General features: G+C 42.0%; 1 protein-coding gene across 1 annotated transcript in view; it reads left to right on the top strand.

The window, feature by feature from the left end:
• The window catches only part of dner (delta/notch-like EGF repeat containing), a 50756-nt gene that overhangs the window by 22110 nt on the left and 4828 nt on the right, over positions 1-23818 (top strand). The window contains exons 2-8 of the mRNA XM_047595000.1: positions 5375-5719; positions 5809-5906; positions 9627-9790; positions 11812-11960; positions 12855-13008; positions 13624-13737; positions 21048-21281. Coding sequence (XP_047450956.1) covers positions 5375-5719; positions 5809-5906; positions 9627-9790; positions 11812-11960; positions 12855-13008; positions 13624-13737; positions 21048-21281 — 1258 coding nt within the window. The remainder of the gene's footprint in view (positions 1-5374; positions 5720-5808; positions 5907-9626; positions 9791-11811; positions 11961-12854; positions 13009-13623; positions 13738-21047; positions 21282-23818) is intronic.

Genomic DNA, 23818 nt, shown 5'->3' with positions numbered 1-23818 from the left:
CAACAAGAGTTGCCATGTTTCTGTATATATGACGTCAAGAACTTGGCAAACATTTTCACAGACTCTCGTACTATTAGTAGCAATGCTATTTTTTTTCTACCATTACCATTGTGTAAAGAGGCACTAGGCTATAACCAGACTCTATAACAGCTATAGTGGCATAATCAATGCATCTGTTCCCATTGTTCATTTAGGTTATAGGTTACAGATGTAAGCAAATGTGTTATTCACAGTGTTTGAAATCAACACCAGCCCAGTCTTAAAATATTCACAGCAGCGGTGACTCATGCGTCTTTTCAGTTTCATTCACAGGAGCTACTCAGCTGGTTTTCTGGTTTATTGTATTATGAGAAAGAGCAGAGGTTGGCCTCGTTTGCAGAAATGTTGATCTTCTTCTTGCTACCACCACCAGTGAACAAAAAACGCTGCTTTTCGACTAAGGATAGAAATGTTTGGCACAGTCGTGTATCCGTCATAGTAATTGCAGTTTCTTCCTCTTATGTACATATTTGGAAGTGTTCCTTGGTTGTAATTTTCACACGGCTTGGGTTTAGGTAGAAGAAAACAAAACGTCTTGGTTGCAGAATATTTGCTTGTGAATTCACTCTGGGTTTCTGTCTGAAAAGCTGTGGCGTCCTCATCGCCTACTCTCTGAACCACTCTTTCGCTTTGATGGCTCCTTACACTTCAGTTTATTTGTTCTGTTATGCCTCATTTGGTCCATCTCTTTTTCTCAGCTCTATTCCCTTAGTCACTCTGCTAATAAACTAGGTGTGCAATATTTTCCTAAGACAAGGTACAAACTTAAAATTGCTGTGCACAGTGCATTTCTACACTAGAACACTTGATTATGCACCACCAGCAACTCTGGTGGTTTTCTGAGTCCATTTACTTCATTCCTAGTTTTTTGTTTTTTTTGTTTGTTTGTTTTGTATTACATATACACTATGTATAATCAGATCACATCCCAGGCTCAAACCTCATGAGAAGACACAGGGGAGAATACTTCAGAGGACAGTTAGTCTATTGAGGGATGATTTCCAAGCATTATGTTGTCACTACCATGAATTAAATATTTAGCTTTAGCTGAATTGTGGTTTCTCATTATGCACTACACTTTTGAGATCAAAATTACTGCTGGCTATATGAAAGTTTAATTTGGTTCATCTAGCTAATTGCAGTGTGATTGATTATATAATTACAGAGTATTTGTTCCCTGGATGTTGCAGTCATATTGTTCTGGGTATAATTTCCAAACTGTGTTGACACAGGGTGTTTCTCACCTGTCGTTCTGTGGGGAACAGTGAGTGTACCTGTAGGTCTCAGGGTTATTGTCTTTTCATATTTCCAGATATTTGTTCCACCACTCTGAGACTTACACAAAGCAGAGAGATGCTCCAGTTTCTCTCTGCAGCCATTAATTCTGCAGCATACACCACGAAGATGGATCTAGATCAGACGCATCAATTTTTAACCACATCTCTCATTAGTAAAACATGAAATATAAGACTTGCGTCGACGCGTCACATCAGTATCACATGCTGAAATTCCTTCAGGTTAGACTGCAGTGAGAACAGATGTATCCACGAAGTACTGATCCTGTTATTTGTGAGCAAGTGTTTTCATGAGAGAGTGATTAAGAAAATGCTTTCTGTAGCTGTTCTCCATCCACAGTGGGGTTTTGCTGTCATTCCCACTGAGAGAAGTGAAATAGTGATAAGCAGCTGAGTTTAGGAAGTGAGTGGATTATGAGACGGATTGCCTTTCTGCAATGTGGTGGAACTTTACTGAGCCTGCACAGGGAACAGGTGGGGTGGGGGTGTGAAAACACACTTACAGAGCATTGTATGGTGTATGCTAATTGATCTCACGCTACCTAGCTACCGTAGCCATGGCAACACATCTTGATTGTTTTAATGACCAATGTAGTGTCACATACACTTTTTCCTTAGATTATGTTTCTGAGCTAATGCACCTTTTTATGCTACATAATTCAAAGACTACACAATAGATATAGACGACACTATGTCCACTGAGCAGCCTCATAACTCCAGCTGTTAATTGTTCTCTTGCTTTATATGAGGGATTACATATTGTTTTTTTTTTTTAGCTGGTATCCATGCTGAATCTCAGATAAGTCTTTATACTGCAGTTTTTCTTCCCTAACTATATACATTTTTTACATGAAGCCCACTGCCCCCCACTTACTTTTTAATGTCAGCAAGCTAAAACGCAACTCAGCAGCCCCTGCATACAGTGATATAACAAATCTAGTTGGCAAGCTTCTGACATTTATTAATATGTGCGGAGAAATACTCTGTTTACTGCTTATGAACACTTCTTTCTGTCTGACTTTCTATCTGAGCTAATGGGCTCGTCTTTAATGCAGCCACTTAAACTCAATATGTAAATATTTTCATATGATATGCTGTGCACTATGATGGTACCTATGTACCAACATCTAATTGCATTTAATGGCATTTCTTGGCATTTTAGAGGTCATTTCCTGGAAAAACTATTCAAAAATCTAGATGACTCATCCTGCACTTTGGGGCGTTCACAAATTTTACATCCAATGTAACACTTCATGAATTTAAGGCCAGTTTTTAAGCCCTGGTTGAAACCTGATTTACCTCAAACATGCATTTTTCAGTTTCCTCCTTGCTGCAGCTACACCTTGTCAACTTGTCAACACGGTAAATTAAGCCTGTCAGCTGCATCACCACAGCCTAAACAATGTCTTTCATGTCTTGAGCATCCTTGATATTTAGGACACTCTATGACCTTTACACCTTTGTTAATTACCAGAGGATGTCAGGTTGACTTGAGGTCAGACAAACAGCCTCCTGAAACTGCATTGTTCAGTTTCTTTGCAATTAGTTAGCCATTTGTGTTGATCTAATGTCATTAGGCAGCACACACAGCTAAATGAAATCATCAGTCATATAAACATTATGATATCGAAATTGATTATAGTTTTATGTTCTTTACATCAATTAAAGCACGATGTGCAGAAATGCAGAAATGTGTAAATGTGTATCGCCACACCATGGTTTGGAGAATACACGTGTCTCCATGTTTGCATCTTTGTGTGTGGTACGTCGAGAAACTGATTCACCCAACCCCTCCACCAGGTTAAATTCATGACACCAGTGCTTAAGTAGCGTCGCTGCTTCCCTCCTTCCAGCTATATTGATCCTTCCTCCTCAGGGCGGCCATCGCAAATTAGCAAATAGATCACAGCACCTTGCGAAGCAATTAATTTAGCCTCGGAGAATCTTTGTTCTGTCTGTCGGTGCATGTGGGAATATAGATAAAGGGGCTAATGTGGGTTATTATCAGCTGCTTAGAAGAAATTGATTCACATGGTTTGCCAGAGCCCGAGGCATATGAGCCGTTTGGTGCGGGAGAACAACACGCAGAGTAATGAAGATAGGCTTCAATACATGAGCACTGATACAAATGATATAATAGCAAGTGCCAAGTGAATTGTGTAGTAATGTAGTTAGAACACAGGTTTATACAAACATGCAGTGTCCTAAAAAAAGAGGATTAATCAGGCGAGTAACTGAGAAAATGTGTATGGCTAGGCATTGTGAACCTTCAGACCTAAACTGCAGTTTAATAATAAAAAAAAAAAAACACCTAAATAAGAAATACTTGGATTGATTTTGCTTGATATAAGACTAATTAAAAATGGTCAGTGATGCAAAATCTTACTGTTATCAAAGTAAGCATAAAGGAAGTAGTAGTAGAGGTATGTTCTGGGTGGCCACTCAGGTAAATCTGATGCGATATGAAATTCACTAACAGAGGCCACACCTTAATAGCTGCAAACAAGTTTACTGGTAGACAGGTTGTGAGACAAATAGATTTAGGGATGGGAAGGGTTGAAGGGGATGGGATGAGAAGGGGCGAATGGGGTGAATGGGATGGGATAGAAAGGGGTTGAGGAGATGGGATGAAAAAGGAGAGGAACGTGTAGACTGATGATGGAAGAGGAATCCAGGGAGTGAGACTCAGGGTGGGGGCACATCTCAGGAAGCTTCGGATACTTGTCCCCTGGTTCAGGTAATGAAAAAAAGAAAAGAACCCTTTCTTTTCTTTTGGGGGTGTTAGTATAGGGATAACCTGCTGGGTGTAGCCAGGTAGCAGAGAGGGTGGTGTTTGGAGGCTGGCCTAACAGTCCTCCTTGAGTTGGACACAGATGCCTCCTATATCCTAGACCAGCCAGTGCTGTTGTCCCCTAAAGGTCGATAAACTCTGACGCTGTTTGGGTGGAGATAAGAGCAGTGGACTGTGTAAGGACCTCTGGGACTGTTGGGGCGGCTGAACTTCAGAGCAGTGAAAGTTTGAAAGAGGCATCATGAGTAAAAACCTGAAAGAGATTAGCTCTAATGAGCTGTGACTTAGTCATGGAGAGAGCGGACTGTTAACAACGCTTTGTTGTTGTGCTCCTCACTGTTTCTCCCTCATGCTATACGTATGTTTGCATGTCTCCATCTGTATGCACAGGGTGATGTGGTGTGTGCATCATTACCATGTCTCTGTTCATCGTCTCGACAGCTTTTTGTTTTTCTCTTTATTAAAACCGAATCTGAAAATATTTCAATAAGACAGCTGGAGCTGCAGATACCCGAGGTTATTTCTGTGAATGTGTTCCCCAAAAAATAAAAAAATAAATAAGATGCAGAAGGATTATAGACGTTCTTAAGCCTAAGAGGGCTCTGAAAGCCAAGCAAAAGGCAACACTGTGTCAGGCGGCATAATTTTCCCAAGCTTGGCTTTGTCCTCTTTCACCTTCAGCATCCATACCACAATGTGTTCTCCAAATATGATCAATTATTGATGGGGGAAACCAGCATGAAGGAGGCTGTCAGGGTGCATTTTTCTCGCTGGTGCACGTTGCAGGGAAACGTTATTGTGGACAAAATAAAGGAATGTACGCATTCATACCGCGAGAGAGAAAATGGAACGAGACGTGAATAAATGCAGTGCCTCCACAATTTATCGGGAACACAAAGTCAAAATGCAATAAAAAGAAAAGAGCGGGGCCGGGGTTGTAAACGATGAAGCTGAGTCAGACAGCAATAAAAGAAGTAGCTGAGTAGCAAGAGAGAGGGGAATGATCACTGCCAGTGTACTTCTTCTTGTTCTTCAGTGTTTTAAGCACTGACTTCATGATCCCATCTAAACCAAAGCCGACTCCTCCACTGCCATTTTAGGCTTTCACTGCAAAAAAGTGAGAAAAGAGTTGGTGCTGTGTCCGTGAAGAGGGCATCAGTGTAGGCGGCAAGACAGTTAGGTAATGATGTTTTTGTTCTGTTTCTTCCTCCGTTGTTTATTTTCCTTTTTCTTTTCTCCATTATCTCAGTTTTTCACAGACCCGTGTGCCAGCAGCCCTTGTCTCCATGGAAACTGCAGCCGCAACGACGGAGGGGAGGAGGGGGAGCCGGCCTACACCTGTGAGTGCACTGAAGGCTACGAAGGGGAGAGGTGCGATCAGATCCTGTTGGAGCTGCCCGCTGCAGACTGGGACCCCGCCACCCCCTCTGCCCCTGAACTGGCCACCCCCGTCGCGTCCACGACCACCGCCGCCACTCAGCCGCCAGAGCCAACCACCGTCTCCTCCACCACAACGCCGGCACCTCCCACCCTGCCGCCATGGCAACCAAAACCTGGGCAGAGGATGCTGGTAGTGCAGTGGGAGGCAGACAGAGTGAGATAACTTTGAGGCTAAATTTATGCTCCTGTAGATTTATCTTGAAGATGCATCGATATCATGCTGTGTGTTGACGTGTGTTCCAGGTGACTGAGGGTCTGCACTGTGTGAGTCCTGAGCTTTGTGAGCTGACATCAGGAACTCTGACTCTGTCGCTGGAGGTGCCCGAAGAGACGGCTGTAAAGTAAGAGACCATCTATTAAACGCTGTCCCCTTAAAGCGCTGCCACATAAACTGTCAAGACGGCCTCGGGATAAAACACAGCCCTGGGCCCCTTTTTGTGGCTGGTTTTATCTCACTCTGTTTGCAGTTTACCCAGCAGATTGCAGATGACAGGTTCATTGGATTTTGCTCAGGGATTTAGAAACTAAACAAATATGCAGTAATGATCCTGCAACACAGAATAGGATAGAGGTAGCGTTTCAGTAAGTTTGTGGTAATTGATTACTTTGGTGAGGATTACTCTCTATGTACGGACTTTAAAAAGAGCCTTTATTTATATTGTGTTTTAGGGGCTAATTACTGCATACAGTTTACACACAGTGAATGTCAATCAGAGGCTCGGGGCAGCTTCCTACTTTGCTGGGTTGAGAAACCATATTTGGTAAATCCAAAACATGTTTAAGAAAGGTACCTGGACTTGGAGAGTTTTTTTTTTTTTTTTGGATATACCATGACCTAGATGACCGAGAGCCTTCACAGATATATTTAGTAACTTCAGCACAAATGATCAAGGAAGCATTCTCAAATCAAATCATTTTCAAGTCAAATGTGAGGTCCACCTCTGCATGAACGTTGAGCATAACTGATTTATTAGGTATCATGAAGAAATGTCCTAATGTGAATAGAATCAGCTCTTATGTTCTAATGCTCTACATACATGTCTATATTTGTTTAAGGGCGAGGAACCATATATGGTAAATTCATTCACCTTGATACTTTACAGGAATATTAAAAATTTTGAAAATTTTCACAAAAGTAAAAGAAGTCTTCTTATGCCCCACAATAACAACAATGGTTGTCATTTAGAATTTACAAGTATTCCAATGAGTGCCCTTTGAAAGGGAAAAGAAAATATAATATACAATAGATTAGTCTGGAGACTTGACCGGTGGCTCAGTGAAGTCATTTCAAGCTGACAGACAGACAGACAGATATCTAGCAGTCAAAGCCAACAGCTGTTTTCTGCCCATCTGGACCATGTGCAGGTGTAAATACAGTCAGTAGTAAAATCTCATCCAGAAGGTAAGAGACCAACGATCCAAGCTGTAATATGTGAAACTGTGAAACTATATCATGAGCAAAAACTACTCACACAAAAGTTGTGTAAGTGATGTAATCACTAATTTATATCTGCAGTGAGCTGCTGAAGATCAAGATAGATACTTACATGAATAGACAGAAGATAGACACATGTGGGTTTCTAAAATCACAGTGTGATTGGTGTTAAGTTAGGACTCCAACCCCCAGCACTGAACCTAAAGCCTAGCTCAGTTTAATTCCAGCATTAAACCATGCTCTACAGTGTGTGTGTGTGTGTGTCCGTGTCTACAGCTCATGATTATGACATAGAAAGCATTTACAAAAAAAATGTTGTTACATAGGCCGTAAGAGCGCCAGTGCTAATAACAACTTGCTGAGTTAATGTAGGAAATAAAGTAAAACAAAAATTTAAAAAATAAAATGAAGAAAAACTCTAAATACTTAACATCAAGAAAATGGTTATATTCAAGGTCCTGAACAATGCAACAAGGGCCATTCATATGTACTCACTATCCTGTTTAATCCATAAGCACCCACAGTGCACAGCACACATCTTTTCAGCAAATAACCTTCCATTTGCCTCACCTATGCCACTTAAGGCGCCTTATTACACAACTGCTGTTGTAATCCATCTTCTTGGACCTTGTTTGCTCACAAACGGCATCAGAATGGCTCAGTAATTAGGGTCATTGAATTATGCAGAAGAAACGGTCAAGGTGAATAGTGGACGTCCTTGATGCCTCTCCTCATTAAAGTTGGTAGGACCCTGATCACGATCGCAGACTGGGATACCACGAGCTGTGAGTTAATCAACTGCTGCTGCTTTGTTTTCATACTTTATAATTACACACAACACCTGAACGTGCTCCCAGGCACTGGCAGTGAAGGACACTCAGAGGAACTCCACATGGAAATGAAGCAGTGATCCAAAAGTGACATCGATTTAGAGGTGCTGTAAAATAATAAAGCTTTGTATTCCACAGAGACAAGAGAGTGTTTTAGAGAGGCAGAGAGAGGTTTTCATGTCTCTAAAGATGGTGTCCGTGTGTACTCTGATGCTGCTGAGTATCATCTGTGAGACTATCAGCTCATTTAAAGTAATTGCTTTTAAATAATAATGAATCCAGCCCCTAATAGCTGAAATCAACCCAAATAGAGATAAAAAATGAGATGAATTCCGACAAAATGAAACTAAGCCGTCCACTTTTCTAGCATGTTATCATGGACCATTTACAGAAGTGCCCCTCAAGTATCACATGAATCATTTTAACTTGAAGAAGCAGTAGTTCCCCAGATGTCTGAGCTCCTCATGTTTTCCCTCCCAGCAAAGGAAAAGTAATTTCAGCTGCAGTTAGACAGTCCATCTTTTTATTTTGGTAATCGCTTGCAGCTTCACCTTCAGGTTCTGCTCCTTATTTTTTTATCACAGTGCTTTGGGATAGACCCCATGTTGATCCACCAGTGACGCTACAACAGACCCTCTCCATGACCTCATCTGTGCTTAGCAGACGCAGTTTGGCTCACATATCTTAAAGGATGGCTTTCAATTAAAAGCCATTGATTACGACTTTTTCCTTTTTATTCAAGCAAATATTCCTTCACCTAGTTACAAATCAAGCCCTTCTCTGCTACTTGTCTGATACTAGCAGTGTGTGATTCCTTCCTCAGCTGCGTCGCTTTGTGTGAAAAGTACTGCAGAGGTAATAATAATAATTACTGCTCTTGTAAGTCGCAAGCATTCATTAAATTGTATGCACAGCGGCAAGAGCTGAGAGGATGATCACAGATGGTTTTGTTTGTGTTTGGTTAATACGTGAATGATTAATTCAGGTGTGGGAGTGAGGTTCGAGGAGAGCTCAGGAGCATTTAACCATGAGAAGCCCCATTGAAACTCTTGAGCTTCCCTCCTCCAACTCTTGACATATAACTCTGCCTCTCATTTGGTAGTCTTTCACAAGGACTTGCAGCAGCTCTTTCTAATGGTAGTGTATGGATGATATCGTCTCCAGACGACTTGGTGTCCCCGGGGTCGGTTTGGTGGCTCAATTAGTATGAATGATGGACCCCAACCACACTGCCTTTATTTACACAGCCAGACCTGACCATGACGTCAGGTTAGAGTAACAAACAGGAAGGTTGTCCAGGAACATCATTAGTCCTGGGTGGAAGAACAAGTGTCCTGCAGTACAAACCTGACAGTCACCTTCATAGCTGCTGAGCTGCTGCTGACATCCATGTGTGTAGAAAGGAGGATGAAGTTTTGTTTAGTCGGGGCTGGAACAAGGATTAGGACGGAAAAAGGACAGCATTTCACACAAAGGATTATTTCATTTATCTGATCTCTCAAGCTGATTTTCTCTTTTTAAAAGCAGTTTTATGTTTGGACAATTAAGTAAGTCTTGACTGGGCAAAAAAATAAAAAGAGGCTTCTAACATTTTGTGCATTCAGTATATTTCCTCAAGTACAGGAGCAATAACACTGCAGAGATGCGTAAACAATTCAAATTGGATCTTGGCAACAGGTATAAACTTGTGTTTTGAGCAAAAGTACAGACGACAAAAAATTCTCTTTCTAGTTCTCCTTTTAATTCCCTTTCCTTTCTTGACCCTCTTCTTTACTGTGTATCTCCCCTCTTTCCAGGGTAGTGGTGAATGCAAGTGGAGCTCCTGTGCTGTGGCGTGTGAGTGAAGAAGGTTTCCTCCGGTCGTCCATTTTGAATGGCACAACCATGTGGTTTCTGCAGGCCCCCGATGGACTGGTGGTGCCAGACCACTTCCTGCCCCTGGGACAGAACTACTTCCTAAGTAAGTCTCCCGTCTCCTGAACTAATAAAGCATCTACCTGCCAGTACGCAAGTTAAAAGGCTAACAAACTAAGCTAAGATGGTACACATAACAATGTGCTGACATTGTCAAGGAGAGCTGCCACTACTGTAGATGTACCAAGTACCCATCTTGTATTTTGAGATTGGAATAGAACGTTCCATTGCAACTGCAAAGTTCGAAATTCCCCAACTTGGATTTCTGAAGTGGTCAGGAAGGAGAACCTCATTAACCCCTGCCTCAAAGTCCAGGATGGTTGCTCTGTGTTAAAAATGGTAAATCTCTAAGTGGCCAGACTTAAGCAGATGGATCACTGTATTAGCTTGTTACTGCTCAAGGCTTCTTCCCATTGAAAGGGCATTTTTAGCATCTTGGTTTTCCAACTTGAATTCTGCTGTATTGCTGTTGGCTCAAATGTGATGTCATTCCCAGCTCTGACATAAACATCCTGACTTGGAGTTTAGTCTTGATCCGTCTGTATTTAGAGGGATCATGGGGCAGTTGAAATGAAACCAACCAAATGACAACTGTGTTGCTCATGAAAAATTATCTCTACTGAGATTTCATCTAACAACTATAGAGGGACTGAACTGGAAGCATTCTGAAACTCCTTCATTTTGCTCATTTACAGCTCAGCCAAAATAAACACTGGAGGATTTTTGAATTTAAATAAACTGTAATTACAGAATTTATTCTTTATGTGTAACTGGGGAAAAGACCACTCCATTTGCATATGAGTCGGAACATCATATCTGCATATTGAAAAGATGTTTGTGCTCATATTACAACTGTGTTTTAGTTTGGACCAAAAACTATGATGAGTTGTAAGTTGCAGAGGCCGCTGGATAGGGCTAATTGGAGTGCCACTGGTGGACTGAAGGGCTATGTGTGTGCTCTACATACCTGATGCTATATCGCTACACTTCCTGTCTGCTGACCTTGACATGTCTGCTAACTCTGTGGCAGCCACAGAGAGAGAGAGAAAGAGACAGAGAGAGCGAGAGAGAGAGGGGCGATGACACGGGGGAGTTAAATCAGAGGAGATAGAGAGAGGATAATGGAGGGGGGAAAGAAGAAGAGTCAGATAAGGAGGGAGAAAGATGGGAAAGGAGAGGTGGTAAGACAGAAAGGGATTAGAGAAAAAGACACAGAAGAAAGACAAGGATGAAGGTTAAGGGTGACAGAAGGCTGAAGACACAAGTGGCTGTTTTTTATTGGCACAAATCAGTCACGATCACAAATTAGAGCAGATTTACAACTGTTTTTTAGTGAGTCTCACGTAGGCCTGAAGACGTGTGACCTTGCATGTACGTGCTGGGAAGGGAGGAGGACGAGTGACGAGGTTTTGGCTGGGTGCTTTCGCAGTTTGAAAGAGAAATGACTGTGCAGGTCCCACATTCGATGTCATTGGGCTGATGATCATTTGGTCAGGGGTGACAGAAGAACATGCGCAGCGTTAGCAGCGCCCTGATTGGCCGAGGGGCAACATCATCACTGCCTCGTCATCGGTCGACTCGCAGCTGGTTGGCTCGAATCACTATGTAGTGCCGGTGTAGCTGTCAGCTTTGATTGAACGTATAATAAGAGATGTTCTGAGCTCCAGAGAGGGAGACATTCTATTTTGGTCACTGTCTGCATCAATTCCTTTATTATTTTGGCAGCAATATGTACTTTTTAAAAGCACTGTTAACAAGAGTGTACAGGCAGGCTAGAAAACCAGTGTGGCTGCATCTGATTTTCTCACTGCAGAAATAATGTCTATCACTTTCACAATGTTCCTGTAGTTTAGCTTTTTAGCATGCTAACCGTGCAGCTCATAAGAACATCACAGGTTTGCAAACACTTGTGTCAGATGGTGGCGTTAGAGGAAGTGGGAGTCATCCTTTGTCTTTTCAAACGTTCTCATCTACCACATACGTATTATTGTGCATCACATTAAAAGTACCCTTCTGTTGCATTTACTAACTGAACTGTCTCTAAAACCCTCCACTCTCCTGTGCTAGGTGTGCTGCGTGTGGGTTCTCCCACAGCCCCAGAGGTCACCCTGCGTCTCAACCTGACGGTGAAGGCCAGCAGCTGTGTGGAGCCCGGCAGCAGCTTCAGTGACCCTCAGTGCTCGGGGAAAGGCAAATGTATCACACAGCCGTCTGAGGTGAGACTACAGGGAAATGAAATCCACAAAACATAGGAGGTCTCTTTTCTTTCACCGCTTAAAACGATAAAGGCAACAGTTCACAGGAGAAACTACCTACAGCATTTCTCAGCTTAATGAGGAAATGCTTTCAAAGTTCAAGTAGTTAAATAATAACTGGTGAGCTGGTACATCTGAATGGAAATCAATATTTTATGAAGCATAGTTTCAGCAGTCGTTCACTCTACGCCTCATTAACATATCGACAGTTCAACTGCAAAAGAAGAGAAAGCTAATTTTCCTTAGTGCTAAATTATCACAGCTACATTATTGTGCTCGGTGCTTCTGATCATTAATCACAATTGCATTGCAGAGAAAATCTCCCTGGATTTCAGTTAATAGCACAGACCATTTTGGAGTGCTGCAACATTATGACAGCGATTATAAAAACTTTTAATCATTGTCAGCTGATAAAGCTTGGAGGTTTGTTTGAAAAATGCTGATGATATTATAACAGCCCCTTTGAAGACAGAAAGGGGGAAAGGCTGCAGTGGATGAAGAAAGAAACACCCGAGTTTGGCCCGTGCCCCTGCATCCAATCACTGAACACAGAGATGAAGCATTAGTGACTCTGGCTGAGCGTGACAAAGAGTAGAGGCCGAGGTGTCCCAGAGGCCTTTCATTGTGTCTGCTGTTATGCTCAGTCTCTCATTATCGTTCTGCTCGCTAGTTGAGAAAGTCAAAATGTGCTCGCTGCTCGTAATGGCATCATTGCGTAATATACTGAATTATATTACAATCTGCAGTTACGTCATTTCTTCTTTACAATTTTCACTTTCTTTCATTTCTTTCTCTCATCACTTCATCTTTGAGCCTCATTGATTTGTAGACTTTGTGCGTGGCTGTTTTCTGCAGAGCACCTTCTTCTGCGAGTGTGAGGACAGCTACACCGGGATCTTTTGCGAGGAATTTGATGCCTGCCACCACAGACCCTGCCGCAATAACGGCACCTGCACTGATGTCAGACAGGGGAGTGAAGGACGCAACTTCACATGCACCTGCCAACCAGGTGTGTGCATGTCTGTGTGTACCTCTTCATGTGACAGCAGATGCTTTTATTTCAGGGCTGTTTTTAATATACTGCTTCACTTGGAGGACCCACAGGAGACTGACAGTGTGGTGTCTTTGATTGGAGCTGAAGACTGACAGCCTCTTTCAGATTGTTTTAGAAAATGCCTGAATGAGACATAAGAACAGGGGCAGTACTGAACTTTTGATCTTGTCAGATGTATTTTGGTACAACTTGAAACAAGGACCTCTGGTAAGGAAAGCAAATGTCGGAGGTGATTGCTGATTGCCAGTCACTTCCCATTAGAGAGCAGCGCTAACAAGCTGGGTGTGAGTGGCTAATGAGAAAAAAACAAGAAGGTGGAAACAGGCAGGGCTGTCAGCTGTACAAATGGCTGTATTTTATTGAGACCGGATGACTCATCTATATATATCTTTCTTAAGATTATTATTAGTTATCTTTGACAAATTAAATATAAGAAGCAACATTTAAACTTCATAATGTTATGGACTACTGATATTGCACAACACCGTATTTTATACCTGAGGCAAGACAAGCTCTAAAAAACACAAATTCCAGATACAGCAGTCTGATCATAAGTTGTGTGTTTGTCAGGTTATGAAGGGGAGCGCTGCCAGTTGCTGGTTGACCACTGCCTTTCTCAGCCTTGCAAGAACGGAGCCAGTTGTTTCAGCAGCCTGGCCGGGCCCAGGTGCTACTGTCCTGAAGGTAGAAACATTATTACATGCTGTAACTAATGGTGTGCTTTCTAGTATACGTATGCTGTAAATAAATCGGAAGAAATGAGTGAATCTGCATGATCTTTGCCGTGACGTGACAACTCAGAACTCCTCAACACCTCCTGATGTTTCACAGTCTGAAATAGAAACAAAGAAGAACATAAGTTGTTGTATGTTCTCAGCTGTCTGATCCCAATTTTTATAGACGCTGTGTGTCTGCAGCGTGTTTCACAGTATCTGTGCCACTGCTTAATTTAAACCATCCTAATTAGTCTTCATAGCCTCAGCGACCTGCATCAGACCCTCCGGGGAAATGTGTGACCGCAAAACTGCTGCAGAAACATAATTCCTCAGCAAGAGCACACTGGTTCTGGAGTTTACCACACCATGCATACAGCAGTGTATTCACATCTTAAATTACAGGGGGGAAAATAAATCACAGTGGACATCAGCACATAAATAAATGAAAAGAAACACACACCATTTGGATGGAAAACTGGCGGTAAACTAGTTTTGATATTCAGGTTAACACCCAAAAGCTCTCGAACTGGACGAGGCTGCACTGACACGGCAACACCTAATTGTATTATTAATTACACCTGCCAAAAGAACAAAGCAGTAATCCACCACTTGTGTATTTATTCTCATAAAATGAAAGAATTGCTGGTGAACTCTGCCAGCACAGACTCTGCAAGGAGATTTGCCAAGATTTGCCAGGATTATTTATTATTCCATGTCTGAGGGAGCTTGAATTAATGGACAAATGATCCATGTATGAATTTAAAGGTACAGTAATAGTTAATATAAAACAGTGAATTATAGACCATCCAACACTCTTAAGTATCATTATCATTTTTTTACCTTAACTGGGTTGTGGAGACAGCATATAACTTTTGGGAAGCAGAGTTTGACTGGGAGATTATTCTGTTATATTACATTAGTATTGAGACGCCTGCAATCTGGTTCTCTCATGTTAGCATTCGTCTGTTAGCTGGGTAATTCAGACTAGTGTCTATTGGTATTAGTAAATGGTCTTGCTTTTATATAGTTCTTTTCTACCTGTTGGTACTCAAAGTGCTTTACAGTCACATACACATCTACCCATTCGATCACACAAGCACACACACATTCACACAACAGTGCCACTGGGAGTCACTGGAGATTCAGTGTTTTGCTCAAGGACACTTTGGCGTGTGGCACATGCCAGCAAGTGGTACAAAAAATGGATTTTTACACCTATTTTGCTCCTTTGCCCCTATCATCTCCAAAAGTAAGAGCCCAACTCATCAACAATCCTCCCATTTTACCATTTCATATGTACCGGAGTTTTTCCATGTGGATGACCGAAGCCATGCTGGTCGGCAATTTCTGAAAGGAGGGGGGAGAGCTGGACTTCTAGTCCATCAGGATGAGTCTTTTAGCAACAGTCATTCCCAGAATAAGAGGCTATCACACCGTTGAAGGCACGCCAGCCGTGGCCTGTGAGCAGCCAAAGATGGCGAATTCGACTTCTGGCTGAAAAGTTCTAGAGTAGGCCTTGGAGAACCAGTCGCATATTTTGCCCCAGAACTCAGTCAACAAAGGACAAAACCAGAATGCATGGGACAATGTGTCTCTGACACCTGACACCTGTCACAAAGTGGTGAGATAGGGAACAAATTTATGCAGCCTGAGTTCAGAGTAGTGAAGGCGAGGAATAACCTTAACCTGAATCAGCTGCTGTTGACTGAGCATAAGTCGGTGGTGGCTGGACATCTGTTCCAGGCAGCATCAGATAGTTTAATGCCCAACTCCCTTACTCAAGCATCCCTTATTTCATCTGTAAAAGTCACACAACAGCCATCAAACAGATGCACAAAAGTGAAGATGAGATTTCTGGAACTGGGGGGTTTCTGCAGAGCATCAAAGAACACCTTCGAGAGAGTTTTGAAAGAGGGAAGTTTAGAGCAAACATAGTCCCAAATTTGCAGGTAGCGGAAATGGTGTAAGTGGTGCAACCCAAATTTCATTTGCATTGAAGGATGTGAAATCCTCATCAATATAAAGATGCTCAACAGAAATGAGACCCTTTCTCTCTCCATCTCTCCATAAGGTCATGAAAGACCTTAGCTGATTTTGGGGGAACAAAGGAGTGGTTGAAACAAATACGTACGAGTATTTGGGCTTCTGTACGAGTTTGTACAAAGGTTGCTGGCAGGTTCAAAGTGTGTGTGTGTGTGTGTGTGTGTGTGTGTGTGTGTGTGTGTGTGTGTGTGTGTGTGGTGTGTGTGTGTGTGTGTATACTACTTATCCTATAATGACGCTGGTGCAGAGATGGTGAGGCTGTTTGTTTTGGACTAATACAGAAGGCAGTGATTCTCATTGATTTCGTTATTTATAGAAATGCAAAATGGCAAATCAATACAAAATGGATTTTTTTCATTATAGGAGAAGCTGTTAAACAAGCAGTTAATCACTGTCTCAGTAATCAATCAGAATGCTTAACAACAGTCTGACAATACATGTGCAAACACACATTACCACAAACTAATATTTTCTTTTTCTAAGGTTCAAGTAGTGTTCGCAAGATTGTGTTTTCTTGCCGATCCACGATAAATGTCTGAAATAAAGCCCACTATTTGTTGTGAATGTTCTGAATTAGTGAGAAAAGAAACAGGAATCAGTGGCAGGCCGTGCATTTTCCACCTAGGCCTCCAGTGCCCTCCAAACTTATTAAAACACCTTTCACTACATGAGTTGTATCTCTTTGAGTACACAGCCACTGGACAAATGATCTAAACTAGGAGGGATTATGTTCTTGACAGGGAGGCCGTTGAGCAGATCCTTTATAATAATAAGGTAATCCTAAATCAAAAGGGCTGCGTTCATTAACACACTTTGCACATCTTAGTGTGAAACCTCACCATACTGTCCGCAGAACAGAGACACAGAACAAGAGTAGAGGAAAGACCAAAGTTAATATGAAGTTTGTAAAATTAGATCTGCTGTTCTCTGTTGTTCCTCCTGCATTAATTTCCCCTCAAGGCAAAATCTGAATGTTTGGAACACAAGTCACATTCTATTCAGTATTTTTCCTTTGCGTCTTCCATTGGTAAAGGCTCAAATGGCTAGATGACAGACACACATACAAAAAGGACAATTTCTTTTTCCTCCTGCTGCTTAGCACTAAGCCAGGATCCACTCTCCCATCCCCATAAATCACCTACCAAGTTTTCTTTCAGTGTTTCTGCACAGACACAAGCGATAAATAAAGTGGTGGGTAGTATGACAGCTCTAGTATCTGTCATCTGAGATGCATCAGCATTGTGATCACAAGACCAACCATGACAGCATGAGCTGCATTTTTATTTGCTAGATGCACCCTGCAGGGATTGAGATATTTTCATTTCCGTTTGTTTTTCTGACAGCAGCATTCCTCAGAAAAAAACAAAAAACAAAAACAAAACAAAACAACCAACTTCCACAGTTAACTTGAGCCAACTAACAAATAAATGGACTAATGTGGTGCTTGGGAAATCAATACACATGTTGTTAATGGTTTTAACACATAGTCGTGAAGGTAACCAAGACAGAGGCTTCAGTTTAAGTTTCTACAATGTTGAGGGAGATGATGTCTCGGGGCGAGATTATGGTTTGGTGTCAAACCTCATGTTTCATGCTTATTAAAGCAAGCCCATTGAAATGCTTCCGTTCAAGCCATACATGTAGCTGCAGCAGACAGACTGCATGGTAGCTACAGTATCTACAGTGGCATTATTGGGCAGCTTGCTTTTCTTCACCTTAGCTAGCCTCTAGCTAGTACAAATGAAATGTCAAACAGCATGTAGGTGAACGAGGCGGAAAAAAAATGTTAGCACGACACACGCCTTGTGTTTTCTTTCTGAAAGCCGCACCTGAGGGCGTGAACTGCCTTTTCATGATGACAATATCAATATGACATATATGACTTGTGGTTGACGTCTGTCAATAGAAACCACTGCCTGAAGTGCCCACCGTTAACTCTTCCAGGTTCAAGGTCAGGTCAGTCAGAAACATTGGGCCGGTGGTGTCCTGGCAGCCTTTAAGGTCTATGCCAAGAGCTGGCTCTGGTGCTTTGTTCACTCTACAAGTGACAAAGTGAAAAAATGGCCTGCTACATTGTCAGCAAGTTGAATCCCTCCTTGACGTCGATGAAATGTGGTGAAACAAACACAGGAGTGGCTGATGCTTCACTGAATTTGTCTCTTTGCATCACCAGCTGCTGTTGAAATTCTTTGTTATTATAGTGTTACTGTAAGGTGCATATTAGCAGTGATACCTTACTGCTACATCTCCATGTAGCATCAGTCATTTATCAGCTTGACTGATAAATACAAGCACTTAGTTTCTATTCATTTGAGTTTTTTTCTCACAGCTGCTATTGAAATTGTCCAGATAAAAGTGAATCTCTCAGCTTTGCAAATGGCCTGTTTATGTCCATTCTGACCACAATTATCCTTAACCTCCAGGATCTCCCAGGAGGTAATCTATTTGACGCTCTTGTCCACATCGCCTGTTTCTTTCAGAACACCCTGGACAGATCAAGGGTGTCTAGAGGACAAGAAGACAAAAGGCTGAATAGGGGTTTTACCTAATTCTTTGTGCCTCAAAATCTCCAAATGTAATGCAAACATACTACCAACACCGACTACTAGAAAGTGTCCTGCTGCTGAAACAACACTGCAAAAAAATAATCAAGTAAATAAAATATCTACTGCATCTGTTATGGTGTAATGGTTAGCACTCTGAACTCTGAATCCAGTGATCTGACTTCAAATCTCAGTGGAACCTGACTTTTTCAGCTTCACTTCACAGATTATTTTGCCTGATAGATCCATGGTTGGTGTCTTCTGAAATGTGACAGCCTATTAGTTAAATTCAGAGATTAAACATTAAAGGTATTTGAGAAATGTCTTTTCATCTATTTCCAAATGGATCAAGTTCAGAGTGGAGAGCAGGAATGAAAGTAGCCAAGATGCTTTTATTCTCACTTATAGACATAACTGCTTTTTGAAATGACTTTAAAAATCCCAGGAGCCATCCTTAAATCAGAACATGTTTCTGCCCATGCCCATTCTGTTAGGTAGAAGATAACTAACAGGAATGTCACTGCAAATTGTACAATCTATGTCTGTGCTCTGTGACTGTCTTTTAATGAGTCTCAGATCCAGGTGAAGGGCTGAAGAAGTCATGAATATTAATGATATGAATTTCATGGATGTGTGCAAGTACATTGTGTCCTTTTGACTTCTCACCAGAGGCGCTCATAACTTCTTTTCACTTACGCTCACCGACAGAAGAGTGTGAGGTGTCAGTGTTGGTGCTGACGGTGCCTCCAGTCAGAAGTAGAAGGGTGGAGGAGTGAGCAGGCTGGCTAAATTTAAATTGTTAACTCCTTGGAAGGTTTGACTGCTAGCGGCAGGAATGAACAGACAGCGCTCATGTCACAGTGTGTCTGTGCCTGTTTAGATGGTATAGACAAATAAGCTGTAAATAGAGGAAAGACATAGTCAAAAAAATGAGCTTGAGTTCCTAGACAGGAAGTCACGGGATTAAACTATGAACAAATACAAATCATGAAAGATGTGTGCGTGTTTGACATGCGTTTTCAAGCTTATAGAGACGGGCAAATGGAGAAGACATTAGAAGGAGATAGAGGAGGGAGAATCTAGGAGGAAGAACTGATGCGGTGGGATTTTTTCTCTGACTGCTGCAGATTAGTCTCGTCTCTCTGCAGATGATGAATGCTCCTCCTCACACAGCGTAGTAAAGTCTTGCAGATCAATGGATGCCTGAAAGAGATCTCTTCATTAGTTCAATGGAGTGTGCACTCTGGTGTAGTCAGCGCGGGGATTTACTACGGCGTTACTGTAAATCAGAGGACCCGCACATAATCTATCACTGCAAAGGTGCGCACATGTACACAGCAGAGCCTCTCTCCTCTCTGCAGTACAACGGGCTGCTCTCATGGGAGGAGGAACAGAGGAGGAGATGGGGTGAAGAAAAGAGGCTATTTTTAGAAGTGGTGGATGGCTGAGAGAGGCAGAGGCTCACAAACTAATGAGGGAAGGTGAAGAAGAAGAAACCAGTGGCACAGACACAGAGACCACAAAAGGGAATGAAAGCACAGAACCCCGGAGTCTCCAGCATGACGGAAACACAACAACCTCCCTCCACCTGCGTTAGCACACCTAGAATCAATCTCTCTTTAACTGAGGTCACTCAAAAGCAGTGAAGAGTAAAACTAGAAAGCTAGGCAGTCCTTTCATAAAGTAGAATTAGATTTTTGTTCAACACAGCTCCCTTTTCTGTGTGCTAAATATGAAGACCATTAGCCTGTTAGCGCCACCAAAATAACAGAAAAACACAGGTATGGCACACATTAAGTTTGCCTGTCTTGTTTGTGTAAAAACACGTGGTTTGTAGTTTGCCAGATACCTAACTATTTTCTGGCAGTGATGACAGACATACTAAAAATATTGTGTGACTCCTACACTAAATGATCATTTTTACAAGTATGCACATGCATTAAACTTGTGTTAATCTTGTATTTGATGTTAGTTTCTAACCAATTTAGAATGGTTTGGAGGAACTCACAGATGTATTTCAGTTTTTTTTGAGGGAGCTAGTTGTTATACAATGTTGTCTGACTTTAATCTAATCTTCTCCTGGCTCTCATCGAATACGTAACACCCACACAGAGAGCAGTATCAATCTTCTCACTGAAAGCCAGGAAAGAAAGCTATTACATGTACTTCTTAAAATTTGAAATCACTGCTAAGAAATGAAAATGTGTAATCCTTAACTATTTGCGAGCTCTGAAATTATAGCTTGTGTTTAATTTATTATTTTTTTTTTTTTTGCTCCAAGAAAAGCAGGTTCACAGGTTAAGTCCTGGGTGCTGATGCAGACATGGTTGTGCAGTAATTCAGATTTACTCTTTAAGTTCCAAAGTGCAAATGGAACTTTTATCACAGTAAACAACAAACAAATCTGAACGCATACTTAAATGTCTAGAGGTCTATGTGCCCTCCTGACAATTTACGACTTGCAGTATCATTTTTTTACGAGTATATTTGCATTAAGAAGTGCTTATTCCAAAATGGATGTCACATATCGCATTGCACCAGCTGATTTGCATAAACATAACCCCTGCTGCAGGGGTGAATCCTCAGAACGACCAAAGAGTGTCACCTGACTGAGGACATTCTCAGGTTTCCTTCTGTGTTTCTTGTGTTTCTTCTGTTAATCCTCGTTCTCTCTGTGTCCTGCTTCTCACAGGTTACCAGGGCGCAACGTGTGAGCAGAAGGTGGACCCGTGCGCCTCCAGCCCCTGTCACAACAACGGGACGTGCTACGCTCAGGGCCCCGGCCCCCTGGGCTTCGGCTGCAGCTGCACAGCGGGCTTCACAGGCCCCACATGCGCCCAGCTGGTGGACTTCTGTGCCCTGAACCCCTGCGCCCACGGCGTCTGCCGCAGTGTGGGCAACAGCTACAGGTGTCTGTGCGTCCCAGGTGAGCTTTGGTGCCTGACGTCTCAGCGACTGATGCTTTCAGTGGAACCTCAGGGGGCTGCTGTTTACTGCTGTCATGTGGCTGCGAGCAAGAGATATATTTAGACAAAATCAGCTGGAGGTGGCTTAGATCATCTTGTCGCTGTAAATCTGAGATAAATTTGAATAAATGCATGAATCTTCCGACCTCCTCTTTTTTTTCCCCCTAAACTTTTTTTGGTAGCTGAACTTATTTCTGCGCCTTTGTACCACAGTTATATGTCTTTGTCAGTCTCACTTCCAGAAGTGCGTCTGTCAGAGTGGATGGGTGACAATGAGCACAAGCATATAAATGATGAATCCCATCTCCCATCCATCAGAGCAGTTTCTGCCAACTCCTTCTGTGTTACTTGGAATTGTTTTTTCTAATTCATCTCAACTCTTCTCCAGTCAAAGATACCTCTCTTTTTCTTACCTCTCTTGAGCGCTTCCACTAAACACCAACAAGGCTGGGCTTGCACTGATCTGTAGAGCTTTTCCTGTGATCATCATAAATTTGAAAGAACTGCGTGTACCAGCACAGTTTGGTAACGCTACAGTTTGTTTGGAGGCCTGCAGTGGTTCAGCATTCAGCTTAATCACTCATGGAATGTGTGGAAACTTGAGACCTATAGAGAGCACAGCGAGCCAGGAGTCAGTGTTTACACATTAGATACATCATACATTTTTTGTGATGAAGGAGAAGTAGTTGATGCCATTTAAACATTCTTAATGCCATAGTTAAAAAACAAAAAAGAAGAAGATATTTTTAACAGCGAATCTAATTCTAAAAACTGAACTTAAGTGTATGGTTCATGTAGGATATGAAACTTGTGGAGGAGGTGATTATTTCTTTTCATTAATTTCACCAGGAATATAATAACATAAATATTAATTCAGGTAGGAGATTTAGGAAATTTGTTATGTCTTTATGAGTTACGTATTTTTACTGCGTTTTACTATTACTATCACTATTTTTACTATTTTAATTTTTTTAATGTTGAACACTTAATTTTTCTATTCAAAATATCAATAACAGTCACAGTCAATTAAGACAAAGGGGCTTGTGCTTGGTCTTGTCCTTCAGAACTCCCCATATGTTACCCTTTGGATCTTTTATTACTACGCTACGTCTGTCTTTACCACCAGCATATAAAGCTCAATGATATGTAGAATGACGATGACTCGTGGCTGTAGATATCAATCTGGCTGAGTGACGAGTTATTTTTAGACAGTGCTGCTGGTGCTGATGGGTCCGTGATCAAATCAATTCCAATTCCAATTGAGTGGAATGATGACTGATCATTACCCATTGTCTTGCAATTACCTTTGCTGGGGTAGTGAGATTAATGACTTTCCCGTTGGGCCATAAACATAATTTGACACCCCTGCTGCTGTCTGCTTATCCCAGCTGTCAGTCGAATGTATGAGCCACTCATTAGGTCTCAGATGTGATGCTCCGGTTCTCTCCTCCCTCATCTCAGTGCATTATAACCTCTCATTTTCTTGTCTCTCTTTTACAATATGCCTGAAAATATTGAGAAGCTCAGTTTATAATCAACTGGTTGTCTTAATGCTACGTCTTTTGCAGTCGATTCATTCATTATGCAAAGTCTCTGCAGGATAGATGTATCGCTGTGCATATATTTCACTTAGTGATTTGGCAAATTCTTCAAAAAATGTTCTCACCTGGGGAAGCATTTGAATTGTGAAACTTATTCAGTTGATAATCTCTCCTTATTCCTTCCTCCTCCTGCTGTGTCCTGGTGCAGAGTGAGCGCCCACTGATTTCCATTTATTCAGATATCTTACTCTGTCTTCATCACAGTATGTATCTTAATTCTTTTCTGTTTTTCATTTCTTTTCTTTTGCTTGACCTTTTTTCCTTCCTTATCTTCTTCCTGGCGAAGCAGTGGACTTAAAAGATTGCGTGTTTCCCAGTCCAGCGTCAACGTTTGTGACTATGCTGGTAGAGCAGATGCCACCATCCATTCAAATGACTCTGCTCAGACGGCCTTGTCTAATGGGACTGATGAAATTGGTGATTTGTCTTTAGCGTGACAGAGATCACAAGGAACACATGCACACACACAAACGCAATGTCTTGACCAGCATTGCCTTTTCCTCCACCTCATCAGAACGTATGGATGCCTTCATTCCAGTGTGGGTGTGAGAGAACATGAATACACTGGTGTTTGTGTGACCGTCTCCCTTGTGTAAATGTGTCGGGTTGTGTAAATGCCTCCTGGCTTTTCAGAAGAAAGCTGCTGGGGAGCTGATATGTAGAAGGATCCATCATCCAGTTGCCTGTAATCCAGCTCACATGAGAAGCTGCCAGCCTCACAGACAGCAGACAGAGTCTTGGACAGCCACTTGACATTTCGCTGGCATTTCACAGAGAGAGGACCCTAGAGGTCCTTGCTGGGCTCCTCATTCATTCCCATTCTCTCCTCCTCCAAACACACGTTAGCTACAACCCAGGGAGGGCTGGTTGAACCTTTAGTCAGCACTGGGACCCCA

The sequence above is a fragment of the Mugil cephalus genome, chromosome 9 (assembly GCF_022458985.1).
Source record: "Mugil cephalus isolate CIBA_MC_2020 chromosome 9, CIBA_Mcephalus_1.1, whole genome shotgun sequence".
NCBI lineage: Eukaryota > Metazoa > Chordata > Actinopteri > Mugiliformes > Mugilidae > Mugil > Mugil cephalus.
Note: the sequence above shows the minus strand (reverse complement) of the source record. Positions and strands in the feature narration are given on the sequence as shown.